This window comes from Lissotriton vulgaris, chromosome 8, assembly GCF_964263255.1.
Source record: "Lissotriton vulgaris chromosome 8, aLisVul1.2, whole genome shotgun sequence".
Lineage (NCBI taxonomy): Eukaryota > Metazoa > Chordata > Amphibia > Caudata > Salamandridae > Lissotriton > Lissotriton vulgaris.
In genome coordinates, this window is record NC_141696.1 from 472,673,754 (window position 1) to 472,699,921 (window position 26,168).

At 46.7% G+C, this 26,168-nt stretch overlaps 1 protein-coding gene across 1 annotated transcript in view; it reads right to left on the minus strand.

Moving 5' to 3' along the window:
• Nucleotides 1-26,168, minus strand: part of SCML2 (Scm polycomb group protein like 2) — a 749,380-nt gene that overhangs the window by 74,891 nt on the left and 648,321 nt on the right. The window contains exon 15 of the mRNA XM_086934268.1: nucleotides 605-765. Within this exon, the coding sequence (XP_086790394.1) occupies nucleotides 605-765 (161 nt within the window). The remainder of the gene's footprint in view (nucleotides 1-604; nucleotides 766-26,168) is intronic.

Here is a 26,168-nt window from a genome sequence, read left to right on the forward strand (position 1 = left end):
TGGAACATTTTGGCCATGGACAAAAATCAAACCATAATCAGAATCTTCTTGCAATATGGAAGAACTGGGTACTTGGCAGTTACAATACCCGCACAGATTCAATTTACAGTAATGAATCAGAATTTTCTGCTGGCAACAATAACAAAAGGAATGGGCAAGTTGGGTTTTTCTTAAAATGAATTTTTCAAGCCGTCTATTCATATCACTTAGCTCAATATGCCAATATTTTTTCCAAATCAAAAGTAAAAAAATATGAAGGAGGGTGCAGACTTGAAATTTTAAAGTCAGCGAGATAATACAAGAACATGGAGTTGACCAAATGAGGCTCATGCAACTGGACACAAGCGGGAACAGAAACGTAAAGTGTGGGAACTCTGTCAACTATGGACCAGTTAGAACAGGTTTTCCACTTTAATACAGACATTATGAATTGTATTTTCAATTATGTTATCTGCTAGTTTACAAGGTGTTATGAGACAGAATAAAGCTTTTCTGTACACCAAAAACATTGTTTGCACATGGCATTATATGCACATATGCTTATCTGATAACGCCTACAGAGTGCAGTTGAAAGATAAGCAAAAACGGCGTGAGTGATCCTTACATGTCTCCTGAATAGTTCAGCATGTGGTGCAAGAGACTGTGGATCTGCTTCCTTGATAAATCGCATGACTTCATCGATGGACCACGTAGATGGATCTTTGTGGAGTCTTGAATGTTCCCGATCTGGTGTGATAAGATCTGGCCCAGTTGTGGAACTCGCAGCTTCAGTAAACACAAGGAAGCAAATGATTATAAAATGGGATCACACAGAATAGTATAACATATGAATTCACAATCAAAACAAAATATTTATCACTGAGTTTTGAAATTTAAGATTATACTGATTGGCAGAGGACATGGGGATTTGGTTTTAAAATAATTCCGACATGAGTTTCTAAAACGTCAACTAAAAATAGCTAACTTTTACCTTGACAAACAATTGTATTTCATCAGTAATGTTTAATTAGCAGTGAAAGCTAACTTGAGCCAGATTTGAAAATTGGCTGCCTACAACAGATGGGGGCTGTGGCTCATGAAGGGCTTGAAACTGGAACCAAGCAAGGCTGTTTGGATTCCACTTTTAACATTTTCCAAACAGGGAATGCAGATATGTGAATCCACGGTCTAAAACTTCACAACTGGTTTGGGGTGGTTCTCTTACAAATGTAATTTCCCGGGTGCTCTCAAGACACTTCCTTTGCATAAAATAGAGTCCTTCACAGCAGGTAGCAATGGGGCTTGCACAAAGCAGAAGTAACACAAAACATAGCTGGCCTGGTCCTGGCTGCTATTGCCTTCTTGGAGTGGTAATCACAAAAAGGCTGGCCTTGCCGAGAAACGTCCTCACCTTGAACAGAAAGTGCAGTCCCACACGTCACCCCTTCATTCTACCAAACCGCAATGCTCAGGGGGAACTAAAAACTATAAGATAGCCTTCCGTCAACAGGGAAGAGAAATCCCTGTCTCCTCCTCCTTCACCGCAGTGTTCGGGTCGCCATCCTTTAGCCACAGGATTGCAGGCAATACACTTTCACTGTCTAGAGAAGCCATTCTTGCCCCCTATCCTACACAATGCTAAACAAGAGGGATCCAAAATGGATCCCCCAGGCCCTAGTACCCAGACAACACTGAATTCTGCACTCATACATATGCTACACATGCACTGCACAAACATTCACTCGACATAACCATGGATGTCAGCGCAGGGTACTGGGCTTCATATAGCAACAGAACTTTTCAAGAGAGGAGCGGGATCAGTAGAACCCGGTTTTATTGATACAGAAAAAAAGGTCATCACATTACGAGTTCACTATACACAATTACAGTTTTAACCCTACATCCTCCAGGATTGAGTCAGACGTATACCTATAAAAGTCCAAGCAACCATACACTCTTTACATACAAACTCCTCAAAATCTCCCACCTAACTATATTACTATTTTATCACTTGCCACTGTTATATAACCCTTGTGTGCCCAATACGACTAGCACTGCCCCTTCCTCCATCTGCTTCGCTTTCCCTTCTCTCAATTTTCTTCCATCTCGCCATTACCCACGTCACCTTTCCTGGTAGAGGTCGCCACTCTGCACGGAGGTTCGAGCCTCGTGCTAACTTGCTCTTGCGCTGACCTAGGCGATTCCCCCTCTGGGGCTGTGCCTAGACTCTGTCAATATTTTCTTCCTTATTTCTCATTATTTTAAGCTTAATTTTATTTTGTTTCTCCATTTCGGAGACTACATTGGTTTCTCTCTGTTTTTAGGTTTTGCCTGCAAGTGTGCACGTAGTGTGCATGCGTTAAAAAACCTTATGAGTCTTATGTGGGATCGATGACCCGCCCCCGGCTCCCATTGGCTAGCTCCAAGTCAAGGCCGGACCAGATTCGGGGGGCGTTCCCGCGTTTTCTTCCCTGGGCGTGGTTCCGTTCGTCTTTGAGGCGGCCTCTCCTCTACCGGGCCGGATTACACTACTGCAGCCGTCGGAGTTGGTAAATGTGCGGTGGGCGGAGTTTCGTTTGGGTTTGTTTTCTTGAGTCCATGCCGACCGCCGCCGGAAGAAGTCCAGGTGAGTGTTATTTTATTTTATTCATTGCCTTCCCGCCCCCCCTCCCGCTGTCCGTGTGCCCGTTCCCGCCCCCCCTCCCGCTCTCCGTGTGCTGTCCTGTCTTCCCCGCTCCCCCTCCCGCTGTCCGTGTGTTCCCGCCCCCCCCCCTTCCCGCTGTCCGTGCGTGCCCGTTCCAGCCTACCCCCCCTCCCGCTGTCCGTCATTGTACCTCTCCTCGCTTCACTTTGTTTCCATTGCGTGACCTTTAAGTGCCCCTGGGGCTCAAGCAGGGGCCTACTAGAGTGCTTCTCTATCGGAATGCACTGTGCGGTCCCCCGGGGTACAAGCAGGCATCCCCTTCGGCGTGTCTCTCTTGCTGGAAAGCGCGCGTGCCGAGGGGTTTCCCAGAGACCGGAGTGTTTCCCAACTTAGGGCTCGCACTGCACGGATGGTGCGCGCTGAGTCCTCGAGGCCGCCTGCTCACATCACTGGCGCATTGGGCTAAAGGTATATTATGTTTCATTGTATGTGCTTTCAGATTGCGTTGCTCGTTCCCAACTGCCGGTGACCGGGACACAGCCCTGGTAACTTCCTTTTTTTTGTGCAAGGCATTTACACTGTAAGTATTCCAGATACCCTAATGATTGGCAAGGAGAACACAAAAAACCTATAGAACATGGTTTGGATGACTTCAAATGATCTCTTGTGTTCGTTTCTGTGGAATCACAGAGGCTTGATGAACACTAAGTGAATCTGATGCATAAACGCAGCTCCTACCTCGATTCTGATGAGTGCCAGATGTGGGGCGCATGTGATGTGTGTGTCTTTGTAATCAGGCAGAATCCATTGCTGTTTTTAACCGACCGTAGCACTGTCATGTTGATTGCCCCCACTCAAGGGCTGCTGCTACGGGGTTTGACTGCAAGGGGCTGGATCTTTTCAAAGGTGGGGTGCTTTGGTGGTGCTGGAGGCAGCAATAGGGTGAGAGAAAGGTGGGGGTCGGGCTCATTAAAAGCTGCATCTCAGAATATACACTCAGAAAGAAAAACAGCAAAGCGCACACTGCAAAAATAAAAATCATGCAAAGCACCAAGTGCTTGTTCTCACACTGGAACAAAAGCAGTGATTTAATTCACTTTTAAAATAGATAGGAAGTCGGGTGGGCTAGATTTCTTCTTTTATTTCACTGGATGCACGGTTTTTTAGTGGCTGGTGTCTTTCTACGGGCTTTGCCTTGCATTCCTTACAAAGTTAGGCAAAGTGGATCATTTGCAGGCCTGGCGAATTAACATTATTACGTGTCTGTTGATTCAATCTTGAATGTAGAGCAACATTTATTTGAAAATGTTACTTTAAAAAAAGGTAACTCAGACATCTGTAGGCAGTAGTGCTTCATTCAAATAAGCACACACACTACTATCGAAGTGACAGATTTTGTATGTACATGTCCTCCATTTACACTCACGATTACAAAAAGTTACTTTCCGTGAATTGCTTAGAATAAGTCAGAAGCGGCCCATGGTCTTCCGGTGAGGTCGTCAGACACCCCAGACTGAGAATGAAGAGAAACGGAAACACAACTTCTCTAATGCACCCCAGGTGTGTGAATGTGTGAGAGCCGCCCATGGTAAATGGAAGACCAGAGCTGTAAATACTGATGGGAACCAGGAGATGGTATACCAGAAGCACATTACGAACGTCGGCTTCTAATCCTGGTTACAGAATCAAAACTGGTGGAATGTGATGGTCGTAAAGTGCACTTACGCACCGGCCTCCAAGGCAGAATGGCGGCATTCACACATTCAAGTTCAGGGGTGGGGTTCTAGGCGTTCTTTTGTGTGGCAACCTGAAAAAGTATTTTATACCCACAAACTCACTTCTGTCAAAGCAGGGAAAAGTTCATTTTCATAGTGTGGCAGCCTGATTTACACCCACAAACCTACTCCTGTCAAAGGCAGGGACACCTTCATTTTTTTTTGCAGAGTTTTATATAGCGCAAACTAGACCCGAACCGAATCAGGTATCAGAGCGCTTTACATAGCACCAGTTACGTTACATGAGGACACACATTCATTTTTGTTAGGCACGGGGAGATTAAGTGATTTGTCCAGAATCACAGGATGTTTGGCGTCGTTACCGAGACTCGAACTCGGGTCCGTTGGGAGGGGGCACGCAGATATCTAATAAAGGAATTAGCCCCTGGCCTCACGTGTCTCATCTCCAGATGCAAAGCACAGACCAGAATCAGGCAGCCGGCACTGTACTGACTGAGCCTTTCCGGCACGGTGTGTTAGATAAAATGAACCTACCTACTACACTGTAACTGGGGGTACTGGCAGGGACCGCATGAGCATGTGAGGTGCAATAGGTGTGCGCTGGTATGACCGTAACTCCATGTCAGTGGAGGCGGGAGCCTGGCACCCCGCCCCACTCTTTATAGTGCTATAAGCAGTCCGGTCTCTGCGTAAGCAAACCAAGTATTTCACATCACTTAGTGCGCTCAGCAGAGAAGCCAAAGAGATAATGAGCAAATAGTCAGAACCCTTTTACAGTCCGGATTATTTCATACGCTCAGCAACAAGGCAAAAAGGTGTGCTGTTTTAACATTAAGCACCTAATGTTTATTAACTGCGAAACGTTTCAGCCACTCACGATTGTGTGCCTGGTCGGTATTATGCCCTATCACGTTTGTGAATGTGTATATATTTTGTGATGTGACCTATGTACTAATAGATATTTATTACTGTGTTTGGTACTGTGTACAGACAGAAATGAAGCTGAAACTTGAGGACCTATAATAACAGCGTTGCATTTCTGGTCTGCTTGTTTTCTGGCTTAATTGTAACTCCACAAACCCTTTCATATCTCATCAGCTTTTCCCATCCTCTTACTCATTGTGTTTGTGTTTAGAATTTGTATTTGGCATCCTATCCCCGACGAGGCCCTGAAGTGCTTGCAAGTGAGAGGCTCCTCCATTTGTTGTGCATTGTTAGTAGAGTGTAGGTTTACTGTGTAGCTTACATGGGATGCATTCTGTGTTGTGTGTATGGTGATAGAGGCGTGCTGCAATCATATGGCAGCAAAATTGTGGCTCCACTTATGCATGGAGTGAAACTGAAGTGTGAGGGAGAGATAGTAATGTGATGTCCTCTTGTGTTTTTCACATTGTTCTTAGAGATCTTTTTACTGACGTTTGCAGAAACATTATATTTCAAGTTCCATATTCAATCACATAAATTCCTAGACCCCTCTCCCTCCACAAAAGACCACAGGGTTGATACAGTGATCAGTTATCTAGTATTTGTTTATGCATAATACAGTCTCATTAGATTTGGTGCATTTGTTTTCCTCCTTACTAGGAATTGTTCATTTGTCTCTCCTGTTCTGTCAATTTCTGCGTCACAAAAATTTAACCAATGTTCATATTTTTATGAGCTGCCCCTGCCCTTATTCATTGGAAGATGAAGAACCCTGCACATATCTAAACTTACCTTACATGTTTCAATTTCTAAGGGCGGATACACTTCTCCCGGCCTGTGTGATATGTCACTTTACTAGGACTAATGCTAGTTGGGATTCAACCATTACAACGCGGTCTTTACACCTCGCTACCAGGAGGCGGCCTGGGGCCCCTTGGTAGCGAACTGTGGGGGAACCAAGACCCCTGTGATAGCAGTACTTAGCGGATTACGGCGGGCGGGAGGGGCACTCCACGCAGCAGTTGTGACTGCTCCCCATAACATTTGTAATATGGCAATTCAAGTCACCAAGGAGCATTGTGACCTTCTAGGGGAAACAGTCCGAAAGCAGGTTACTTAAAAAGGTCTTGGAACTGCAGGTGTCTTGCAATATAATTTTAATGTATAGTTGGGAAAGAATATATTCTTTATAATGAACAGTTGCAGAATAACTCTCTCCAAAGCTGTATGGAACTCTGAGGGCCTGATGTACATTGCCAGACAGTGTGTGGGGCTTGCAGTGTGTGTAGGGCTTGCAGTGTGTGTGGGGGGGCTCAGTGTGTGGGGGGCTCAGTGTGGGGGGGGGCTCGCAGTGTGTGGGGGTACTCGCAGTTTGTGGGAAGGGCTTGCAGTGTGTGGGGAGGGCTCGCAGTGTGTGTGGGGGGCTCGCAGTGTGTGTGGGGGGCTCGCAGTGTGTGGGGGGCTCGCAGTGTGTGGGGGGGCTCGCAGTGTGTGTGGGGGCTCTGTGTGGGTGTGTGTGGGGGGGCCTTGTGTGGCTGTGTGGGGGGGCTTTGTGTGGCTGTGTGTGTGGGGGGCTCTGTGTGTGTGTGTGGGGGGGGCTCTGTGTGGGTGTGTGTGTGGGGGGGCTCTGTGTGGGTGTGTGTGTGTGGGAGGGCCTCCGAGTGTGTGTTGGGGGGGCTCTTTGTGGGTGTTTGTGTGTGTCATTTGCGAGAGATAAAGCTAGTGGTATCGCAAATGACAATGCCATTTATTTATGTTAAAAAAAATAATAATAATAATGTCAATAAGCAATGGCAATAGCTCAAACTTTAACAAAGGCAAAACCATTGCATTGTAAATGCTTGTTCCTCTGTGCCGTCCTACCCCTTTACTCTCCCCCCCCCCCCCCCTCTGGTCAGCTGCTCTGTCGCTGCAGCGAATCGGCTCGCTCTGGTTCCTTGTTCTTGCCTGCCCACCTGCCACCCGGACTGAACCGCCCACCTCCCACGATTACTTAATGAAGGCTGCAGCGCGGCTTCACTGAGTAGCCCTTTACCTACCCTGGAAGAGGTCGCAGCTCCCCTTACGCTGCAGTGGCATAGATGAACAGCTCCCAGTCCTCCTGTCTCACTGCATGGAGATTCGAGCCTCCTGCCGGCCTCTTGCTGCCTTGGTCCTGCGCCGACCTAGGCGATTCCCACTCTATGGCTGTGGCTAGACCTTGTCTCTGTTTTCTTCTTTCTTTATTCTTATTTTTTTAAGCTTAATTTTATTTTGTTTTTCCATTTCGGGGACTGTATATTGGTTTATCTGTGTTTTCTCTCTGCGCCGCCCTACCCTTTTACTCCTCCCCCCTCCGTCTCCTTGGCCAACCTGCTTGTTCCGGGTCCTTGGTCCCACCTGCCCTTCTGCCGCCTGGACTGACCTGCCCACCTCCCAGGGCTACTTAATGGCCTCACTACACTCCACTAGAAGACCCTTCACCTGCCCCCACAGCTGCATCTCCTGCGACTTGAGTACCCCCACGACAACCACCCAACCTCAAGCCTCAATTTCACTGCACTCTACTCAACGTTAGATAACGCTGTGCGCACGCCACAGAAATATGGGACACCAAAACCGCCCTCGCCCCCAACATCATGTTCATAACAGAAATCTGGCTCACCGCCACCTCAGTACCTGACCGCCACCACAACTCCCCCGGATACACCATCGACCCACTGAAGAACACTATCAACAACAGACCCACCAAACAGGCCAGCTGGTTCACCCCAGAGCTACGGATCCTCTGACACTGCAAGAAATTAGAGAGACACTGGCAATCCAACAAGACCCCACCAACCTCGACTCCTACAGATCCGCCCTACAAAACTACCACCACAATGTGGCTTAACAGCTAGAGCGGCCAACTTTGAAGCTGGGGATCCAGGTTTGAGCCTGGCGGGAGGCTCAAGCATCCTGTGATTCTGGGCAAAGCATGTAATCTTCCTGTGCTCCTAAAAAATGAATGTGCTTGTCTGTAATGCAACTGGTGCTCATGTAAAGCACTCTGATACCTTTGGGTTGAGATCGCACTATATGAAACTGCAACAAAAAAAAAAGAAGTCCTCAACACCCGCATTGAGGCAAGTGCCAACCGCATGAAAGAATTTTTAAGCATCGTCAGAGAATTCTCCTACCCCTCCACCACTGAGAAAATGATCTGCATCATCAAAGCTCTCTGCGTCGACCTGGCAGACTACTTTCTCAGCACAATCGCCGACCTCTACTGTAACTTTGACCCCCAACCCACTGACCTCAACCACCTCCGCACCACAGCTTGCCCCTCCCACCACCATCCCAGGACCGAAGACTGAAATCATCTCTCCACTGAAGACATCATCTCTATCAAGAAATCTTTACACTCTGGATCTCCTACTGACCCTGCCAGCACCACATCTACAAACTAGGAAGAGTAGTCATCGCATGACCAAATCACCGAAATCCTCAACACTTCATTCACCACAGCCACCTTACCAAACGTCTGGAAGCATGCAGAAGTCAAGCTCCTCCTGAGGGACCCCTCTGTCAAATCCAATAAACTAAAAAACTACCACCCGATCTCGCTCCTCCCCCTCCCCGCAAAAGTCTAGGAAAAAGCCATCAACCATCAGCTCCTGGGCTACCTCGAAACCAACACCCTGCTCGACCTTTCCCAATCCGGCTTCCAACCAAACCACAGCACCGACACCACCCTGATCGTAGCAGCTGAAGACATCAGATACCTTTTCAAGCTACGTGAAACAGCAGCCCTCATCCTTCTCGACCTATCAGCAGCCTTCAACACAGTCTTCCACTACACTCTGATCACCAGACTCCATCGCATCGGCATCTAGGGCAACTGGATCTCTTCTTTCCTCTCCTGCCAAACCCACAGGATCTACTTACCCCTTCTTTTCCACACCCAAAGACATCTTATGTGGTGTACCCAAAGGATCCTCCCTCTGCCCCACCCTCTTTAACACCTACTGGAGGACATAACCTGCACCCATGGATTCATCATCATTTCCTAAGCCAACGACACCCAGCTCGTCCTATCCCTCACAGAAGATGCAGACTTCACAAGGGACAACCTCCAACACGCCATGACCAACATCGCCACCTGGATAAAGACCAACTGCCTCAAACTCAACTTGGAAAGGACAGAGGTCTTCATCTTTGGAAAGAGGCCCTAACCATGGCACGACACAGGGTGGCCTACCACATTTGGCTCCGCACCCACCCCTACCAGCCACGCATGCAATCTCGGAATCATCTTGGACACCCACATGACCTTGAAGCAGCAGATTAATGCAGTCGCCTCTGCCTGCTTCCTCACCCTCTGCATGCTCCGAAAGATCTTCTGATGGATCCCAGTCTCTTCAAGGAAGTCAGTCGCCCAGGTCCTCATCGCCAGCCAACTCGACTATGGTATTGCACTCTATGCCGGAATCAGCAGAAAAGTCCTGTACTGCTTCAACACCATCCAGAACTCAGTGGCACGACTCATCCTCGACCTCCCCAGAAGAACCAGCATCAGCCCCAACCTCAGAGCTCTCCACTGGCTTCCCTTCCAGAAAAGTGCCTCCTCACTCACGCCTACAAAGCCCTGCACAAATTTGGACCCACCTACATCAACGACTGCCTAACATTCCACCGACCGACCAGAAATCTTCGATCCTCCACCCTTGCCTTGACCCACTCCCCTGCAGCTGCTGTGGAGGCCACTCCTGCTACTTCAGCGCCAGGTCCTGGAATAACCTCCCCCTCCACCTTCACACTGCCCCTTCTTTGACGGACCTCAGGAAGCAGCTCAAGACATGGCTCTTCGACACCAGCTTCGCTATAGAAGACTGATTGATTGATTGAACCTATCCTTTATATGGTAATTTATGTTTGTTCTCGTTGATCAAGCACTACTCTTAATATGCATTGCTTACGTTGATTTACCCTAACAAGTAAATTTAAATAGTTTAAACATCAAAAATATTTTACAAAAGCCGATATGTTGCTTTCACTGCTTTAAGTAATGTACCCAGGGCAAGGATAGAAGACCACTGCCTAATCAGATGACATGCTTGGTGCACCCCTTCGGGTCACAAGACAGGCACAGACCTTGCACTGGTAAGGACAGTTCCAGGCTTCTGTGACCACGCTAGGTTAGCGAGACGCAAGGGCCAAAATAAAAGTAAAAATACCAGTTTAACATGCTGTTGGGCACTTAGGGCTGAGATGCATGCAGCAGCTTAACTGCTACAGAGCCTTATTACAAACCCTAAAGGAGAATATCTAAACTAATATGAAGTCTGCTTAAATTAATTTGCATTTTTATTCACACTCCATATATATGTTCTACGGGAGGAAGCCCTACAGCCAAGAACTCTCTCTCTAAAACAATAATTTTAAATTATTTATTAACAATGTTTCACTCAGTCTGCAAAATATTTTTAGAAGCCCTCATCCCCCCCAAATGATACGTTTTCTCACAAATTGACTATAAAATGCTAAACAATGCCAGCAGGCTTAAGAGTTTTAATGACATCTGAGGGCACTCTTAAACACAGTCAAAAATTATTTTCAGGAGTGCCTTTCAATTTACTAACTAAAAATATGTGTATTAAAACAGCAAGCAAAACAAAAATTTCAAGTAAGGTTTTGAGGTTCAGGGACACATTAAAAAACTTGTACAAAGTTAATGCTCAATGTAACTTTTTTTTCCTTACAATAAATCCCACATGTAAATAGAATATGTATTGTAAGTTAAATTATATAAAATGTGGAACAGACTTTAGAAATGTTGACATTCTATGTAGCAGGAAGTCTGCCTCAATGATTGTATGATGCCTTTTGCTATTCCTGACTATTAAAGTGACATTATAGTTATGTGAAAATGTCAGCCTGAACGTAACATTTTAATCTAAAAAACAACACTGAACCTCACCAGTTACAGTTAACTGAAGTAACTATAACGTGCACAATCGCCATGCTCAGTATTGTCATCAAGGACGTCATTTTAGATGTCATCCGTGACGTTAAAAATCATATCATAAAACAGGTCATGATATAACATGTGAGGACAAAAGCAATGCATGGCAAGGGCGCACGGTATAGTTACTTCAGGTCATTAAACCTTCTGAATTTCAGGGTTTCTGTTGGAGTTTACACCCAACTATAACTTCATTTTAACATTTGATTTCTTCAGTAAATTTCTAGGGCTTTTTTGTTTTTAACATACATGAAGTAAGAGTCATCAGTGATGTCATGAGTGATGTCACTGACCATGTCATGAGTGATGTAATATGTGACGTCATCAGCAGTGCATTGCGGGCGCGCGAGTTATAGTTAGCTGAACTAACTATTACGTGGGAATTTCAATGGCTTTGTATGAGTGAAATGTCCACCTAACTAGAACATGTGTGAAACCTATGGCTTTTTTTTAGTGAATTTCTATGGTTTTTTTAAATGCTAGTTCCTAACTATAACGTGGCTGAAACCTATGGCTTTTCAGTGAATTTCTAAGGTTTTTTAAATGCTAATTCCTAACTATAACGTGGCTGAAACCTATGGTTTTTTCAGTGAATTTTAAAGGTTTTGTAAATTATAATGTTTAAATGTATTCATTGTTATTTTTTTATACTAATTTACTACATTGTTTTAAAGTATTTTTTTAAATTACATTACATATTTTTAATATAAATTGGAAAAAAAAATGTTTTTAAAAATATTGAAATTGTAATATTTTTTTTATATTTTTTAAATGTATATATGTTTTATATAGCAGGCAATAATATCCTATGGATGGAAATTCAAGATCAGTAGTGGACTGAAGATTGAAGCACTGAGGTCTCTCATGATAACATTTGAGTAAATCGGAATTCGTAGTTCGGCTGATTTTTGAGGAATTTTTTTTAAGTTCCAAAACTCCACAATTAGAAAGATTTCCAAGTGAAACCAGTCAATGTTAGCCTATGGAAGGAAATTCAAGTAACTAAGTTTGGTAAGAATTACTTTTCAGGATCAGTAGTGGGCTGAAAGATGCAGCACTGAAGTCTCTCCTGATAACAGGTGAGTAAATCGGAATTCGTAGTTCGGCTGATTTTAGAGGAATTTTTTAAAGTTCCAAAACTCCACACTTAAAATAATATCAAGTGAAACCAGTCATTGTTAGCCTATGGAAGGAAATTCAAGTTACTTTAAGTGTGGTTATAATTATTTTTCAGGATCAGTAGTACGCTCAAAGATGCAGCACTGACGTCTCTTGTGATAACAGGTGAGTAAATCGGAATTTGTAGTTCGGCTGATTTTAGAGGAATATTTTGCTCAATAGTGAAGGAAGGGGGCGGGGCCTGAGGTAACGTGTGCAAACACGCCCTGTGGCACGTTTCAGGTTGGGGAATTAATTCCTCTTCAATCCTGAGGTCCCCTGTGAGCCAACTAGCCCACCAGGCACCTCCAGTATGCGCCAGGGAGCTGTGTTGCAGAGAGATGTTCAGAGGGCACGCCCCCTTTTTACAACACTCTGCAACACCGCTCTGTGGCGCTTACTGGAGATACCTTTTGGACTAGTTGCCCCCTAGAGGACCCCTAGAGGACCTCTGGATTGAAGAGGAATTAATTTCCCAACTTGAAACGCGCCACAGGGCATGTTTGCATTCACATCACCTCAAGCCCCGCCCCCTACCTTCACCACTGTGCAAACGCACCCCGTAGCGTGTTCTAAGTTCGAGGATTAAGTCCCCTTGCATACTGGGGGTCCCTGCGGGCCAACTAGAACACCAGGAAAATACCAGTATGCGCCAGGGGGCTGCGTTGCAGAGAGGTGTAAAAAGGGGCATGGCCTCATTACACCTCTCTGCAACGCAGCCCCCTGGCCGTCTGCAGAGGGGGAACTAATTCCCCTTGCATACTGGAGGTCCCTGGGGGCCAACTAGCCCACCAGGAACCTCCAGTATGTCCCAGGGGGCAGCGTTGCAGAGAGGTGTAATAAGGCCACGCCCCTTTTTACACCTCTCTGCAACGCCGCCCCCTGGCGCGTTTGCAGAGGGTGAACTAATTCCCCTTGAATACTGGGAGTCCCTGGGGGGCAACTAGCCCACCAGGAACCTCCAGTATGCGCCAGGGGGCTGAGTTGCAGAGAGGTGTAATAAGGCCATGCCCCTTTTTACACCTCTCTGCAACGCAGCCCCCTGGCGCGTTTGCAGAGGGGGAACTAATTCCCCTTGCATACTGGTGGTCCCTGGGGGCCAACTAGCCCACCAGGAACCTCCAGTATGGGCCAGGGGGCTGCGTTACAGAGAGGTGTAAAAAGGGGCGAGGCCTCATCACACCTCTCTGCAAGGCAGCCCCCCTGGCCCATACTGGAGGCTCCTGGTGGGCTAGTTGGCCACCAGGGACCCACAGTATGCAAGGGGAATTAGTTCCCCCTCTGCAAACACGCCAGGAGACGCGTTTGCAGAGAGGTGCAGGGAGGGGGCGTGGCCTCCTCCCGATCCCGTTTTTTTTAAAAAAACTACTTTTAAGAAGGGGGGCTGTTTTTTTTTTTTGGCCCTGGGGACCCCATCCCCCAGGGCCTGCCCCCAATTCTTTTTTTTTTATTGCGGGAAGGGGGCCGCGTGGCCCATTCCGGCCCCGGGGACCCCATCCCCCGGGGCATGGCCAACGTTTCTATTTTTTTTGTGGAGGGGGCTCCACTCCTATCCTGAAAGTTTCGGGGTGATTCGTCAAGCGGGGGGCGAGAAAAAAAGGGGGTCCCAAACGTGTTTTCCCCATACAATTTTCCATAGGGACCTTTAGGTGCGGCTACAGCCCGAACTGCTGAACGTAATTACACTAAATTTGGCAAAAAGGTAGTGTTTGGTTCACAGATCACGCTTTTTGTTAAATTGTGTAAATCTGTGCAGTAGTTCCTGGGATTTTTTTTTTTTTTTAAATCGCGTGATGCGCATATCCCGTGGAAAGAAAAAAAAATGAAGCCTGCTTTTTTTTAAATTAGCCCCCCCGAGGGAGGGCGAATCCCGGGGGCTTATGTCTTTAATTATAATGGGGGGCCCAGAGGGGCCCCCCCAGCCCCGGGGACTGCCACCCCCCGGGGCTTCTTTTTTTTATAATAGCCACAAGGACCGCCATCCCCCTGGGCTTCTTTTTTTTAAATTTCAATTAAAAAACCCGTGTGGGGGGGCTCAAGCACCCTCACACGCCCAGGGGACTGCCACATCCTCAGGGCACTACATTTTTAAATTGGGGTCTGTGACGGACCCCCGAGCCCCGGGGACCTCCGCCACCCGGGGCTTTTAAATGTTGGGAGGGGGGCCACGTGGCCCCCCTCCTGGAGTCTTGTGGCTGCCCTGGGGAACGCCACCCCCCAGGGCCGGCTCCTGCAGTGTCCCGGGGTGCCCACCCTCCGGACACTGTAGTTTTTTATGGTAGGGCGGGAGCCTTGCGGCTCCCGCCCTCCCATAGCAAACTGCTTTGGTTTTTGGAAGAGAGAGCAGGAAACCTGCTCTCTCTTCCAAAAACCAAGGCCTATTGCTTTTCTACATGGGGAGAAGCATGTTAGCTGCTCCCCATGTAGAAAAGCAATGCCGGCTCCCGCAGGATACGGGGAGCCGGCAGGGATCATGGGGGGATTGGGGACCCCCCCACGGTCCCCAACGAGAGGCCAGGCCCAGGGGGATGGTGTCTCCGGGGCCAGAAGTGGCCCGGGAGGGGGGCCACGCAACCCCCCTCCCCAAATTTAAAAAACCAAAACAAAAAAAAACAAAAACAAAGGTCGGCCCCAGGGGATGGAGTCCCCGGGGCCAGAAGTGGCCACAGGAGGGGGGCCACGCCCCCCCCCCTCCACAAAGTAATGTTTTTAAAAAAACAAGGCAGAGCCCCTGGGCATGGGGTCCCCGGGGCTAAAAGAAGCCTCAGGAGGGGGGCCGCGCAGCCCCCCCTCTCCATTTTTTTATTTAAAAAAAAACACATTGGGGGCTAGACCTGGGGGGTGGGGGTCCCAAGGGCAAAAAAAAATAGAAAAAGAGGGGGGTGACACAGCCCTTCTTAAAAAAGAAAAAAAAAGAAAAAAAACACTGGCATCGCGCCAGAGGCCATGTCCCCTTCATGCAGCACTCTGCAAACTCGCCCCCTGGCGCGTTTGAAGAGGGGGGGAATACATTCCCCTTGAATACTGGGGGTCCCTGGGGGCCAACTAGCCCACCAGGAACCTCCAGTATGCGCCAGGGGGCTGCGTTGCAGACTGGTGTTCTGAAGCCATGCCCCTTTTTACAACACTTTGCAACACAGCTCTGTGGCGCTTACCACAGGTAGCTTCTGGGCTAGTTGCGCCCCAGGCACCCTCAGGATTCACGGGGAGTTAATCCCCCAACTTAAAACGCGCCACGTGGCGTGTTTGCACAGTGGTGAAGGGTGGGGGGCGGGCCTGAGTTCACATGTGTGCAAACACACCCTGTGGCGTGTAAACAACAAGGAGATTTTCAATTATAACCAGGGAAATTGGGCGCACACCAGTGTGTCCGCACGGTAGAGAGCACTATCAAGTGATGGGTATAGGCAAAAGGGCGAGCGGTAATCTCTCAAGACCGCCCAAAGTTGGACCAAGGGGATCCACACAAACAATAGAACAGCAATGCCCCTGCACTATACAATAGTGTAACACTTTATAGTAATGACATTAATGGCGAAAGATGATCAGTGAATACACATCCACATTTTCAAAGTGACTGTAGAGGATCAGTTACTCCAGGTTCAGATACAAGAGTTCCGTAAAAGAAAGAAAATGTTCAGTTCTTGGTGTAAAATAATAGGTTTATTGTTCCTTTGTTAATGCCAACACGTGTTTCATCGCAGGGAACCTACTGCGAATCTTCAGGGCTTCAAAAGAAAGTATGCCAATTTAAATCGGAACGGTGCGCAACGTCCGTGTCAGGACGAAATTTTAAATAGTAGAACCATGTAGAGAAGAAGAATGTAGCACGCTGCCCGCGTGTTCGCGGAATCTTGTTCGGTTTTATGTGTGTCTATAGCCGGGAGGAGTAGACGATAATACGCAAGGTCTCTTGAATCAGGACATGCGTTCAATGCAGGCGAGTACACCTTCTTGGTCTTGGACTCCCTCTTGTGTTTCCCGGTGCCGTTTTCCGAGGACCGTCCTCGGAAAACGGCACCGGGAAACACAAGAGGGAGTCCAAGACCAAGAAGGTGTACTCGCCTGCATTGAACGCATGTCCTGATTCAAGAGACCTTGCGTATTATCGTCTACTCCTCCCGGCTATAGACACACATAACACCCTGTGGCGTGGTTTAAGTTGGGGAATTAATTCCTCGTCAATCCTGAGGTTCCCTGGGGGCCAACTAGCCCACCAGTTACCTCCAGTAAGCGCCACAGAGCTGCGTTGCAGAGTGTTGTAAAAAGGGGCGTGACCTTTGAACACCTCTCTGCAACGCAGCCCCCTGGCGCATACTGGGGGTACCTGGTGGGCTAGTTGGCCACCAGAGACCCTCATGATTGAGGAAGAATTAATTCCCCAACTTAAACGTGCCACAGTGTGTTTGCAGACATGTCACCTCAGGTCACGCCCCTTTCCTTCACCACTGTGCAAATGTGCCCTGTGGCGTGTTTTAAGTTGGGAAATTAATTTTCTTTCAATACTGATGGTCCCTGAGGGCCAAAGCCCAGTACTGATCCTTAAAAGTAATTTTAACTATACTTACAGTAACTTGAATTTCCTTCCATAGGCTAACATTGACTGGTTTCATTTGGAAATTCTTTTAAGTGTGGAGTTTTGGATCTTTAAAATATTCCTATAAAATCAGCCGAACTACGAATTCCGATTTTCTCACCTGTTATCAGGAGTGAACTCAGTACTGCTTCTTTTAGCCCAGCAGTGACCCTGAAAAGTAATTCTAACCATACTTACCAGTAACTTGTATTTCCTTCCATAGGAATCCATGGTCTGGTTTTCACCTGAAAAGTTTCTAAGTGTCTATTTTTACAAACTAAAAATATTCCTTAAAAATCGCCTGTATGACTTACGCATTCATTCAACTGTTTACAGGAGATACACCAGCTCTGGATCCAAGATCCACCACTGAGTAAGAAAAAGGAACTATAACACTACTTACCTGCTAAGTGAATTTCCTTCCATAGGGTAACATGGAGTGGTTTCACTTGGAAATTCTTCTAAGTGTGGAATTTTGGAACTTTAAAATATTCACGTAAAATCAGCCTAACAACGATTTCCGATTTACTCACCTGTTATCAGGAGAGACCTCAGTGCTGCATCTTTCAGCCCACTACTGATCCTGAAAAGTAATTCTAACCCTACTTACCAGTAACTTGAATGTCCTTCCATAGGCTAACATTGACTGGTTTCACTTGGAAATTCTTCTAAGTGTGGAGTTTTTGAACTTTATAAAATCAACAGAAGTACGAATTCAGATTTACTCACCTGTTATCAGGAGTGACGTCAGTGCTGCTTCTTTGAGCCCTGTACTGATCCTGAAAAGTAATTCTAACCGTACTTACCAGTAACTTGTATTTCCTTCCATAGGAATCTATTGTCTGGTTTTCACTAGAAACGTTTTTAAGTGTCTATTTTCACAAACTAAAAACATTCTTTAAAAATCGCCTGTTTGACTTAAATGCATACTTTCAACTGTTTACAGGAGATGCACCCGTGCTGGATCCAGGCGCCACCACGGAGTAAGAAAAAGTAACGTTAACACTACTTACCTGCTAAGTGAATTTCCTCCCATAGGATAACATTGGTTATTCTATGCGAAAAATGTTTCTAAGCGTCAACTTTTAAAATACAATAATATTCCTTAAAAATCACTACTGTAACCAAAACGCTTTTACTCAACTGTTTACAGGAGTTGTCCCAGGACTGAATCTAGGATCCAGTCCTGTGGTTAGAAAAGTAATCCAAAAAGTAACTAATTACATTTAACTAGATATTCACATTTACCTCAATGTAGCATTGTGTCTGAAATTGTGCTGCGCATTACAACAACTAACTACTGTACTTAGAAGACTATTGCCTATTTGCAACGTATTTAAGTAAAGTAATTCATTCTGAGAAAGTATATTTTGTAATGTAATGTATAATGGAATTTAAAAAAAAATATCTAAAAATAAATTGTTTAAAAAAATGTAGAAAATAAGTATAAAAAAATAAAAATTAACATTAATACATTTAAAAATTGTCATTTACAAAACCTTTGAAATTCACTGAAAAAACCATAGGTTTCAGACAGGTTATAGTTTGGAATTCGCATTTAAAAAACCTTTGAAATCCACAAAAAAAACCATCGGTTTCAGGGGAATTCTAGTTAGCTGGACATTTCACTCATACAAAACCATTGAAATTCCCCCGTTATAGTTAGTTCAGCTAACTATAACTGGAGTGCCCGCAATGCACTGCTGATGACGTCACATATTACATCACTCATGACATGTTCAGTGACATCACTGATAACATCATCCTTGTGAAAGAGTGGCAGACCTCCTCTCACCCTAATATAACCTTTGATACACACATTGAAAAATAGAAACTAAAATTTTCAAAACAATGGAGATACAAATGCCAGTTAGTACAACCTATTCAGTAATTCCAAAATCTACATACACATCCACTCATTCACCAATAGTTCTATATAGTCACTCATACATGTACTCACTCATCATATGTACTTATACACCTATACATCCTGTTACACACCTACACTCATACATAGAGTTACTCACACCATGCAAATAAACTATTAAACATCCATTTACTTGCATATACAGCTATACATACACCACTACACTTACTTCTACAGAAAGGTACACATTCTTACTCTCTTAAACAATCACTTATAGAAACACATACTTATTTATACAGGAACTCTTCCAATCTCTAACATACTCACTTATATACATCAATACTCACATATACTTGTTTAAAACATATGTACGTACTCATAAATACACTATTGAGACAGTCATTCACTCACTAACACGCCCATACATGCACTCATCTACCAATACAGTCCTGCACACATGCTGTCTTCAAAACACATTCAGTGAGTCACTCATTCATGCATCTATGCGCTAAGTAATATCCCCCACCGAACCATACAGACACTCATACTGATTCTCAAAAAAACAACTAATACCCCATCTACACACTCATGTAGCTACTCACCAACCCATGCAGCCACTTATACACAAGGTGAGACACTGATACATATATTTACATATTTAAACATTACTCGCTAATACATGTATTCACTAAGATACACTTAAGTCAGTTATACAATATATTTTTTTAAAACATCCATTTAGACAATTATATACCCATTTATTCTTCCATCGACCTTTAGATATACATGTATAAGAAAACAAGTTACTTACCTGTAACTTTGGTTCCCCAGTATTGGTAACTTTCATAGATTCCCATGCTTTTGTATCATTCCCTGTCGTTGTAATGGGAGTCTCGGTAATAAAAATACCATAGCAGTAGGTACAAAAGAGAACGAAAAAGGCCTAGGCCTCATTCCTTTTTGTAGCATATCACCCTCTTTTTGCAAAAGAGACCAAACTTAGGCATCAGCCAACCAGAAGTGCCTCACCCCATAGAACCCTCCTGAAGGAACCTCAGAGCCTCAGATTTTCGTAGCCGTTGTGTAACAGTCACCATATCTGCTGTAGGCTGAGCTTTCCTCTGGGAGGTGGGTGGGCACATGGGAATCTATGAAAGTTACCAATACTGGGGAACCAAAGTTACAGGTAAGTTACTTGTTTTTTTTTTTTTTGTGCCCTCATTTGCCATACCCTCAATATGGAAGAAACCAACCACCTAGCGAGTCCTTCACTTTGGATCCGAGCCAAAGTGCTTTTCGTGCCCTCTTTCCTGTAGAAGGACTCGAGTTATTTTTAAGGTGGGAGATAAAACCCAGAAACTTGAGGAATTTGAGCTGACTCCATCTAGGTTTATTTCAACCTGTAGGACCAATATCATGTCGAGGCTAGACCCAGTCCAAGGTGTGTTTACGGCATAATCATAGGACCCGGGAACCCCCCCCCCCCCCCCCCCCCCCCCCCCAAACAAAAAAACGGATTCTATCTCCACTCGGACAGCACATCCCAAAATGCCAGATTGCTTTGACTACATGATCTAATGAGGTCTGCTTTAGATGTTTCGTATAGTGATGTAAGCCATCCAGAATGTGAAGGGGCTGTTTTCTCTATCCAATGCAAGCAGATTTGCCTTCTTGCCAGCAAAATGGCATAGAAGAGAAATGACCTTGCTTTACCAGTAATGTTGTCTTCCAGCCCAATGATAATAAGAGGTAGTGTTATTAGGAGTGATGTATTCAAGATGGAGTTTAGAGTGGCCTTCACTTCTTCCCAAAACTGACTTATATTGGGACAGTCCATAAACATGTGGACGTCGGATGCTCCCATAAGATTACATTTGTTACATTTTTTGTCAGGGAGGAATTTGGAAAGTTTAAGTGGCGTGATGTATGCGCGGTGTACTGTGAAGAGATGATTTCTTCTTAGCCATGATGGTTTTACAATCTTATGTAGAAGGGCAAAAGAATTTAGCCACCTCTCCTCACATTGAAGGCCAGTTGCTGACCCCCATAACTCATCTGGGAGGGGAAAGTCTCCATCAATGTTTTCAAGGATCTGCCAATACCATAAAGCTACCTCCTTTCTTCCCGCTGGTTTTTCCACTAACTGTTGCTCCAAAGAGCTTACTTTCCCAAGATGTTTGTCTTTGCTACACTGGGCTCTTGTCCAACTATCCAATTGAATGTACTTAAATCTGGACAGTCCGGGGCCGATGTGGTCGTTTAACTCGTCCCATATAATTAATGATCCCTCCTTCAGTAGTTGACCCCATCTTGAAATCCCAGCATGTTCTAGTATAGATGACAAGCTATCTCTCATACATAGTGGAATCCCAGGGAATTCCCAAATTGGGGCAAAGTTTGAGTAGTAAGACAGCCCTAGTCTTTTTCTGATAAGCCACGTCTTAGACCATGATTGTAGTATTTTAAGTTTGAATTTTTTGAAAAATTTCTGGCTAGCAAATTTGAACATAAACCCGTCCACTGATAGGTTTGCCCCAATTAACATGGCTCTATACATTGACCCATTCGAAAGATTGGTTGGTGTTTTTAGAAGCATCCTCGAGTGTGTTATCTGGAATGCCCAAGCATAGTATAATAGGTCAGGCAAAGCAAGACCTCCCTTCTCTCTTCTCCTCCTCAGCTTTTTCCAGGCGAGTCTGGTGGATTTATAGTTCCAAATAAAGGAGTTAATTTCTTGTTGGCTTTTTTCAATTGTTTTGAGATCAAATGCCAAGGGAATAGCGCTGAAGGCAAAGATAAATTTTGGGAGGATACACATTTTAACTAGATTTAGTCAAGTCAAGTCAAGTCAAAAGATTTATATAGCGCGCTACATACCCGGAGGGTATCAAGGCGCTTGTAGAAGGGTGGGGAGTTACTTGTCGAATATCCACGTTTTGAGTTGCTTTCTGAATGCTAGGTGGTTCTGAGTAAGGCGAAGGTGAGTGGGAAGTGAGTTCCAAGTTTTAGCTGCTAGGTAGGAGAAGGATCTACCTCCCATGGTGGTTTTGTTGATGCGAGGTACAGTGGCAAGGGCTTGGTTGGAGGATCGTAACTTGCGGGAGGGGGTGTAGAAGGATAGTCGTGTGTTGAGGCATTCGGGTCCGATTTCGTAGAGTGCTTTGTGTGCGTGGGTTAGGAGCCGGAAAGTGATCCTCTTATTGACGGGAAGCCAGTGGAGGTTTTTCAGGTGATCAGAGATGTGTTCTTTACGCGGGATGTCTAATATGAGCCTGGCTGAGGCGTTCTGGATGCGTTGTAGTTTTTTCTGGAGTTTTGCGGTGGTGCCGGCGTAGAGGGTGTTTCCATAGTCCAGTCGGCTCGTGACCAGAGCGTGGGTGACTGTTTTTCTAGTTTTGGTAGGGATCCAACGAAATGTTTTTTTGAGCATGCGAAGAATGTTGAAGCAAGATGAAGAAACGGCGTTGACTTGTCTGATCATCGAGAGTGAGGAATCCAGGATGACGCCCAGGTTCCGTGCGTGGTCCGTCGGGATGGGTGCTTTTCCAAGGGCCTCTGGCCACCAAGAGTCGTCCCAGGCGGAGGGGGAGGTACCTAAGATGAGGACTTCTGTTTTGTCTGAGTTCAGTTTCAGACGGCTGTGCTTCATCCATTCGGCTACTTCTTTCATTCCTTCGTGTAGGTTGGTTTTGGCCGTGTTAGGGTCTCTGGTGAGTGATAGGATCAGTTGAGTGTCGTCGGCGTAGGAGATGATGTTGAGGTTATGTTGGCGTGCGATGGCCGCGAGGGGGCTCATGTAAACGTTGAAGAGGGTGGGACTGAGTGAGGACCCTTGAGGTACGCCGCAGATGACTTCAGTGGCCTCTGACTTGTATGGTGGAAGGCGGACTCTCTGGGTTCTTCCGGAGAGGAAGGAGGTGATCCATTCCAGTGCTTTTCCTTGGATTCCGATGTTTTTGAGGCGCTGTAGACGGGTGCTATGGCAGACAGTGTCGAAGGCTGCGGAGAGGTCGAGGAGGATGAGGGCGACTGTGTCTCCATTGTCCAGTAGAGTTCGAATGTCGTCTGTTGCTGCGATGAGGGCGGTTTCGGTGCTGTGCTTGGCTCGGAAGCCGGACTGTGAGGAGTCGAGGGATTTGTTGGTTTCGAGGAATGTTGACAGCTTTCTCGATGACTTTGGCCGGGAATGGAAGGAGTGAGATAGGGCGATAGTTTTTGAGTTCGGTGGGGTCAGCTGTGGGTTTCTTCAGGAGGGCGCTGAGTTCGGCATGTTTCCAGCTTTCCGGGAAGGTTGCGGAGTGGAGGGAGCAGTTGATGACGTCTCGGAGGTGCGGTGCAATAATGGAGTCTGCTTTGTTAAAGATGTGGTGAGGGCAAGGGTCTGTGGGGGATCCTGAGTGGATAGAGTTCATCAGACGGATGGTGTCCTCAGTGGAGATTGGCTTCCAGTCATTGAGGATGTTCAGGGGGCGTGGGGGTCCTGCAGGGGATTGGGTGGGTTGGTCTTCGGGTTGGTTGTCGAAGCTGTTGTGGATGTCTGCAATTTTGTTGTGGAAGAATGAGGCTAGGGAGTCGCAGAGGGCTTGAGAGGGGGTGATGTCGTTGGAGTTGGCTGAAGGGTTGGTAAATTCCTTGACGATGTTGAATAATTCCTTGCTGTTGTGGGCGTTGTTATCTAGACGGTCCTTGAAGGCTGCTTTCTTGGCATTTCGGATCAGTTGGTGGTGTGTGCGGGTGGCGTTTTTGAAGGCGTCCTTGGTGCTGGTGGTTGAGTCTTTTTTCCAGGCCTTCTCAAGGGAGCGACAGAGTTTCTTGGATTTCTTAAGATCATCGTTGAACCAGGAGGCCTTCTTGCTGCCTAGTTTGATTTGTCGTTTTTTCAGTGGTGCTAGGATGTCGGCGCTGTTGGATAACCATTGGGTGAGGTTGGTGGCTGCTTGGTCTGGGTTTGAGGAGTGGGCGGGGGGCTTTTGAAGAAGCGATGAGGAGATCTGGTCGATGGTGATTTTGTTCCAGTTTCTTTGCAGAGTGGGTTGGGGGTGGTTGTTGGATGTGGGCTTGTTGTAGGTGAAGTGAACGCAGCTGTGGTCAGTCCAAAGGAGAGCTGTGGTGTGGCTGAAGGAAACATGCTTGCTGGAGGTGAAGATAGGGTCGAGTGTGTGACCTGCGATGTGGGTGGGGGTAGTTACAAGTTGTTTGAGTCCGAGGTTTGCGAGGTTGTCCAAAAGGGTGGTGGTGTTGCGGTCGTTGTTCTTTTCAAGGTGAAAGTTGAGGTCTCCTAAAAGGATGTAGTCCTCGGAGGGGAGCGCGTGTGGAGTGATGAAGTCCGTGATATCTTCACTAAATTGTGCGCGGGGTCCTGGTGGCCTATAAAAGAGGGTGCCTCTGAGTGTGGTCTTGGGGTCGATGTGGATCTGGAAGTGAAGGTGTTCAGAGTTGGCGAGATTGACGTCTGAGCTGGTTGAGATGCGGATGGATTTCTTATGGACGATAGCGATGCCTCCTCCAGTGTGGCCGGTACGGTCCTTGCGAATGATCTTATAGCCTTCCGGGATGGCGATGGTAATGTCTGGGGCTGAGGAGGCATTCATCCATGTTTCTGTTAGGAAGGCGACGTCTGGAGAGATGGTGTCTAGTAGATTCCAGAGGTCAATGGCGTGTCTGTGGACCGAGCGGGTGTTGAGCAGGAAGCATTGTAGGTGGGTGGGATCAGATATCTGTTGTGTGTTCGTGGATGAGGAGTTGTTCTTGGTGCCGTCGAACTTGCAGGAGTAGCAGGAAAAGGGCCCATGGGTGTGTCCAGGAGCGGCTTGGATGCAGATGGGGGAGCGGCCAGGGTTAAGGGCTAGGAGGGTGGTGGCATCGTAAGTAATGCGGGAGGGGTGGGCATTACGGGGACCAGGGGGTCTGGCGCTGGGCGCGGTCCAGGCGCGGACGCTGCGCGTGGGGGCATTGGCCATAAATGGATGGTGGAGGGGGCGGAGCGTGGGAGGGGCCGCTGGGAGGCGGTCTCGGGGAGGTAGAGGCGGGCCAGGAGAGCTGAAAACAACAACAAGATGGTGGCGGGCTGCTTGAAAATGAAACCGGGGCACAGTCCGAGTTAAGCCTGAGCTATTGCCACAAAAATAAACACCACTGGTGGGACCGGCCAGAAGCGCTATTAAAATTAATGCCAGGCAGCTCGCATGTAATTGCACAATCTAAATGCGTGCAGAAGCGCTATGTTATATCGTATGTGCAGCTGCCAGCAGCAGATAGTTCAGTGCAGGAGCGCAGAATTCAGACAATGCTAGCAGCGCTATGTGGAGTAATAATGAGCAGTTAACGATACCAGCGCTGCTTCCAGGTTCGAGGGAGCGAGGGGAGCGACCGTGCAGGAGCGAGTCCAGGAGGTCACAGCTGCACCAGGGAGGAGGCTAGATTGCTGTTCGTGGGTGGGAGGGGCCGCTGGGAGGCGGTCTCGGGGAGGTAGAGGCGGGCCAGGAGAGCTGAAAACAACAACAAGATGGTGGCGGGCTGCTTGAAAATGAAACCGGGGCACAGTCCGAGTTAAGCCTGAGCTATTGCCACAAAAATAAACACCACTGGTGGGACCGGCCAGAAGCGCTATTAAAATTAATGCCAGGCAGCTCGCATGTAATTGCACAATCTAAATGCGTGCAGAAGCGCTATGTTATATCGTATGTGCAGCAGCCAGCAGCAGATAGTTCAGTGCAGGAGCGCAGAATTCAGACAATGCTAGCAGCGCTATGTGGAGTAATAATGAGCAGTTAACGATACCAGCGCTGCTTCCAGGTTCGAGGGAGCGACCGTGCAGGAGCGAGTCCAGGAGCTCGACCTGTTATGGAAAGTGGCAGGTGTGCCCAAGATCTCAACAACTTTTTACTACTCACTGTAGATTCTATCCAAATTGGTTTGACCAATATTGCCCACATCTTGAGTGACTCGTATTCCAAGGTACCGCATGGAGGTGGAGACGTTTATCCCCAAGTGTTGATCTGGGATATTCCATGTCATAATTTCGGTTTTGCTCGAGTTAATGTCGTAACCCGAGATATGCCCAAATTCTTTTGCTCGCTGTATGACTACCGGAAATGTTGTTGTTGGATCAGATGTGAAAATCAAAATGTCATCGGCGTATAGTGCTACCCGCCTCTCCCACTCCCCGAAACTAAATGACGGAATATTGGCCTCTGCCCGCAGAACCTGGGCGAATGACTCGATATATAGGTTAAAGAGGAGTGGGGAGAGCGGACAGCCCTGTCTTGTACCTCTGGTGATATGAAAGGCTTCCGTCAAGA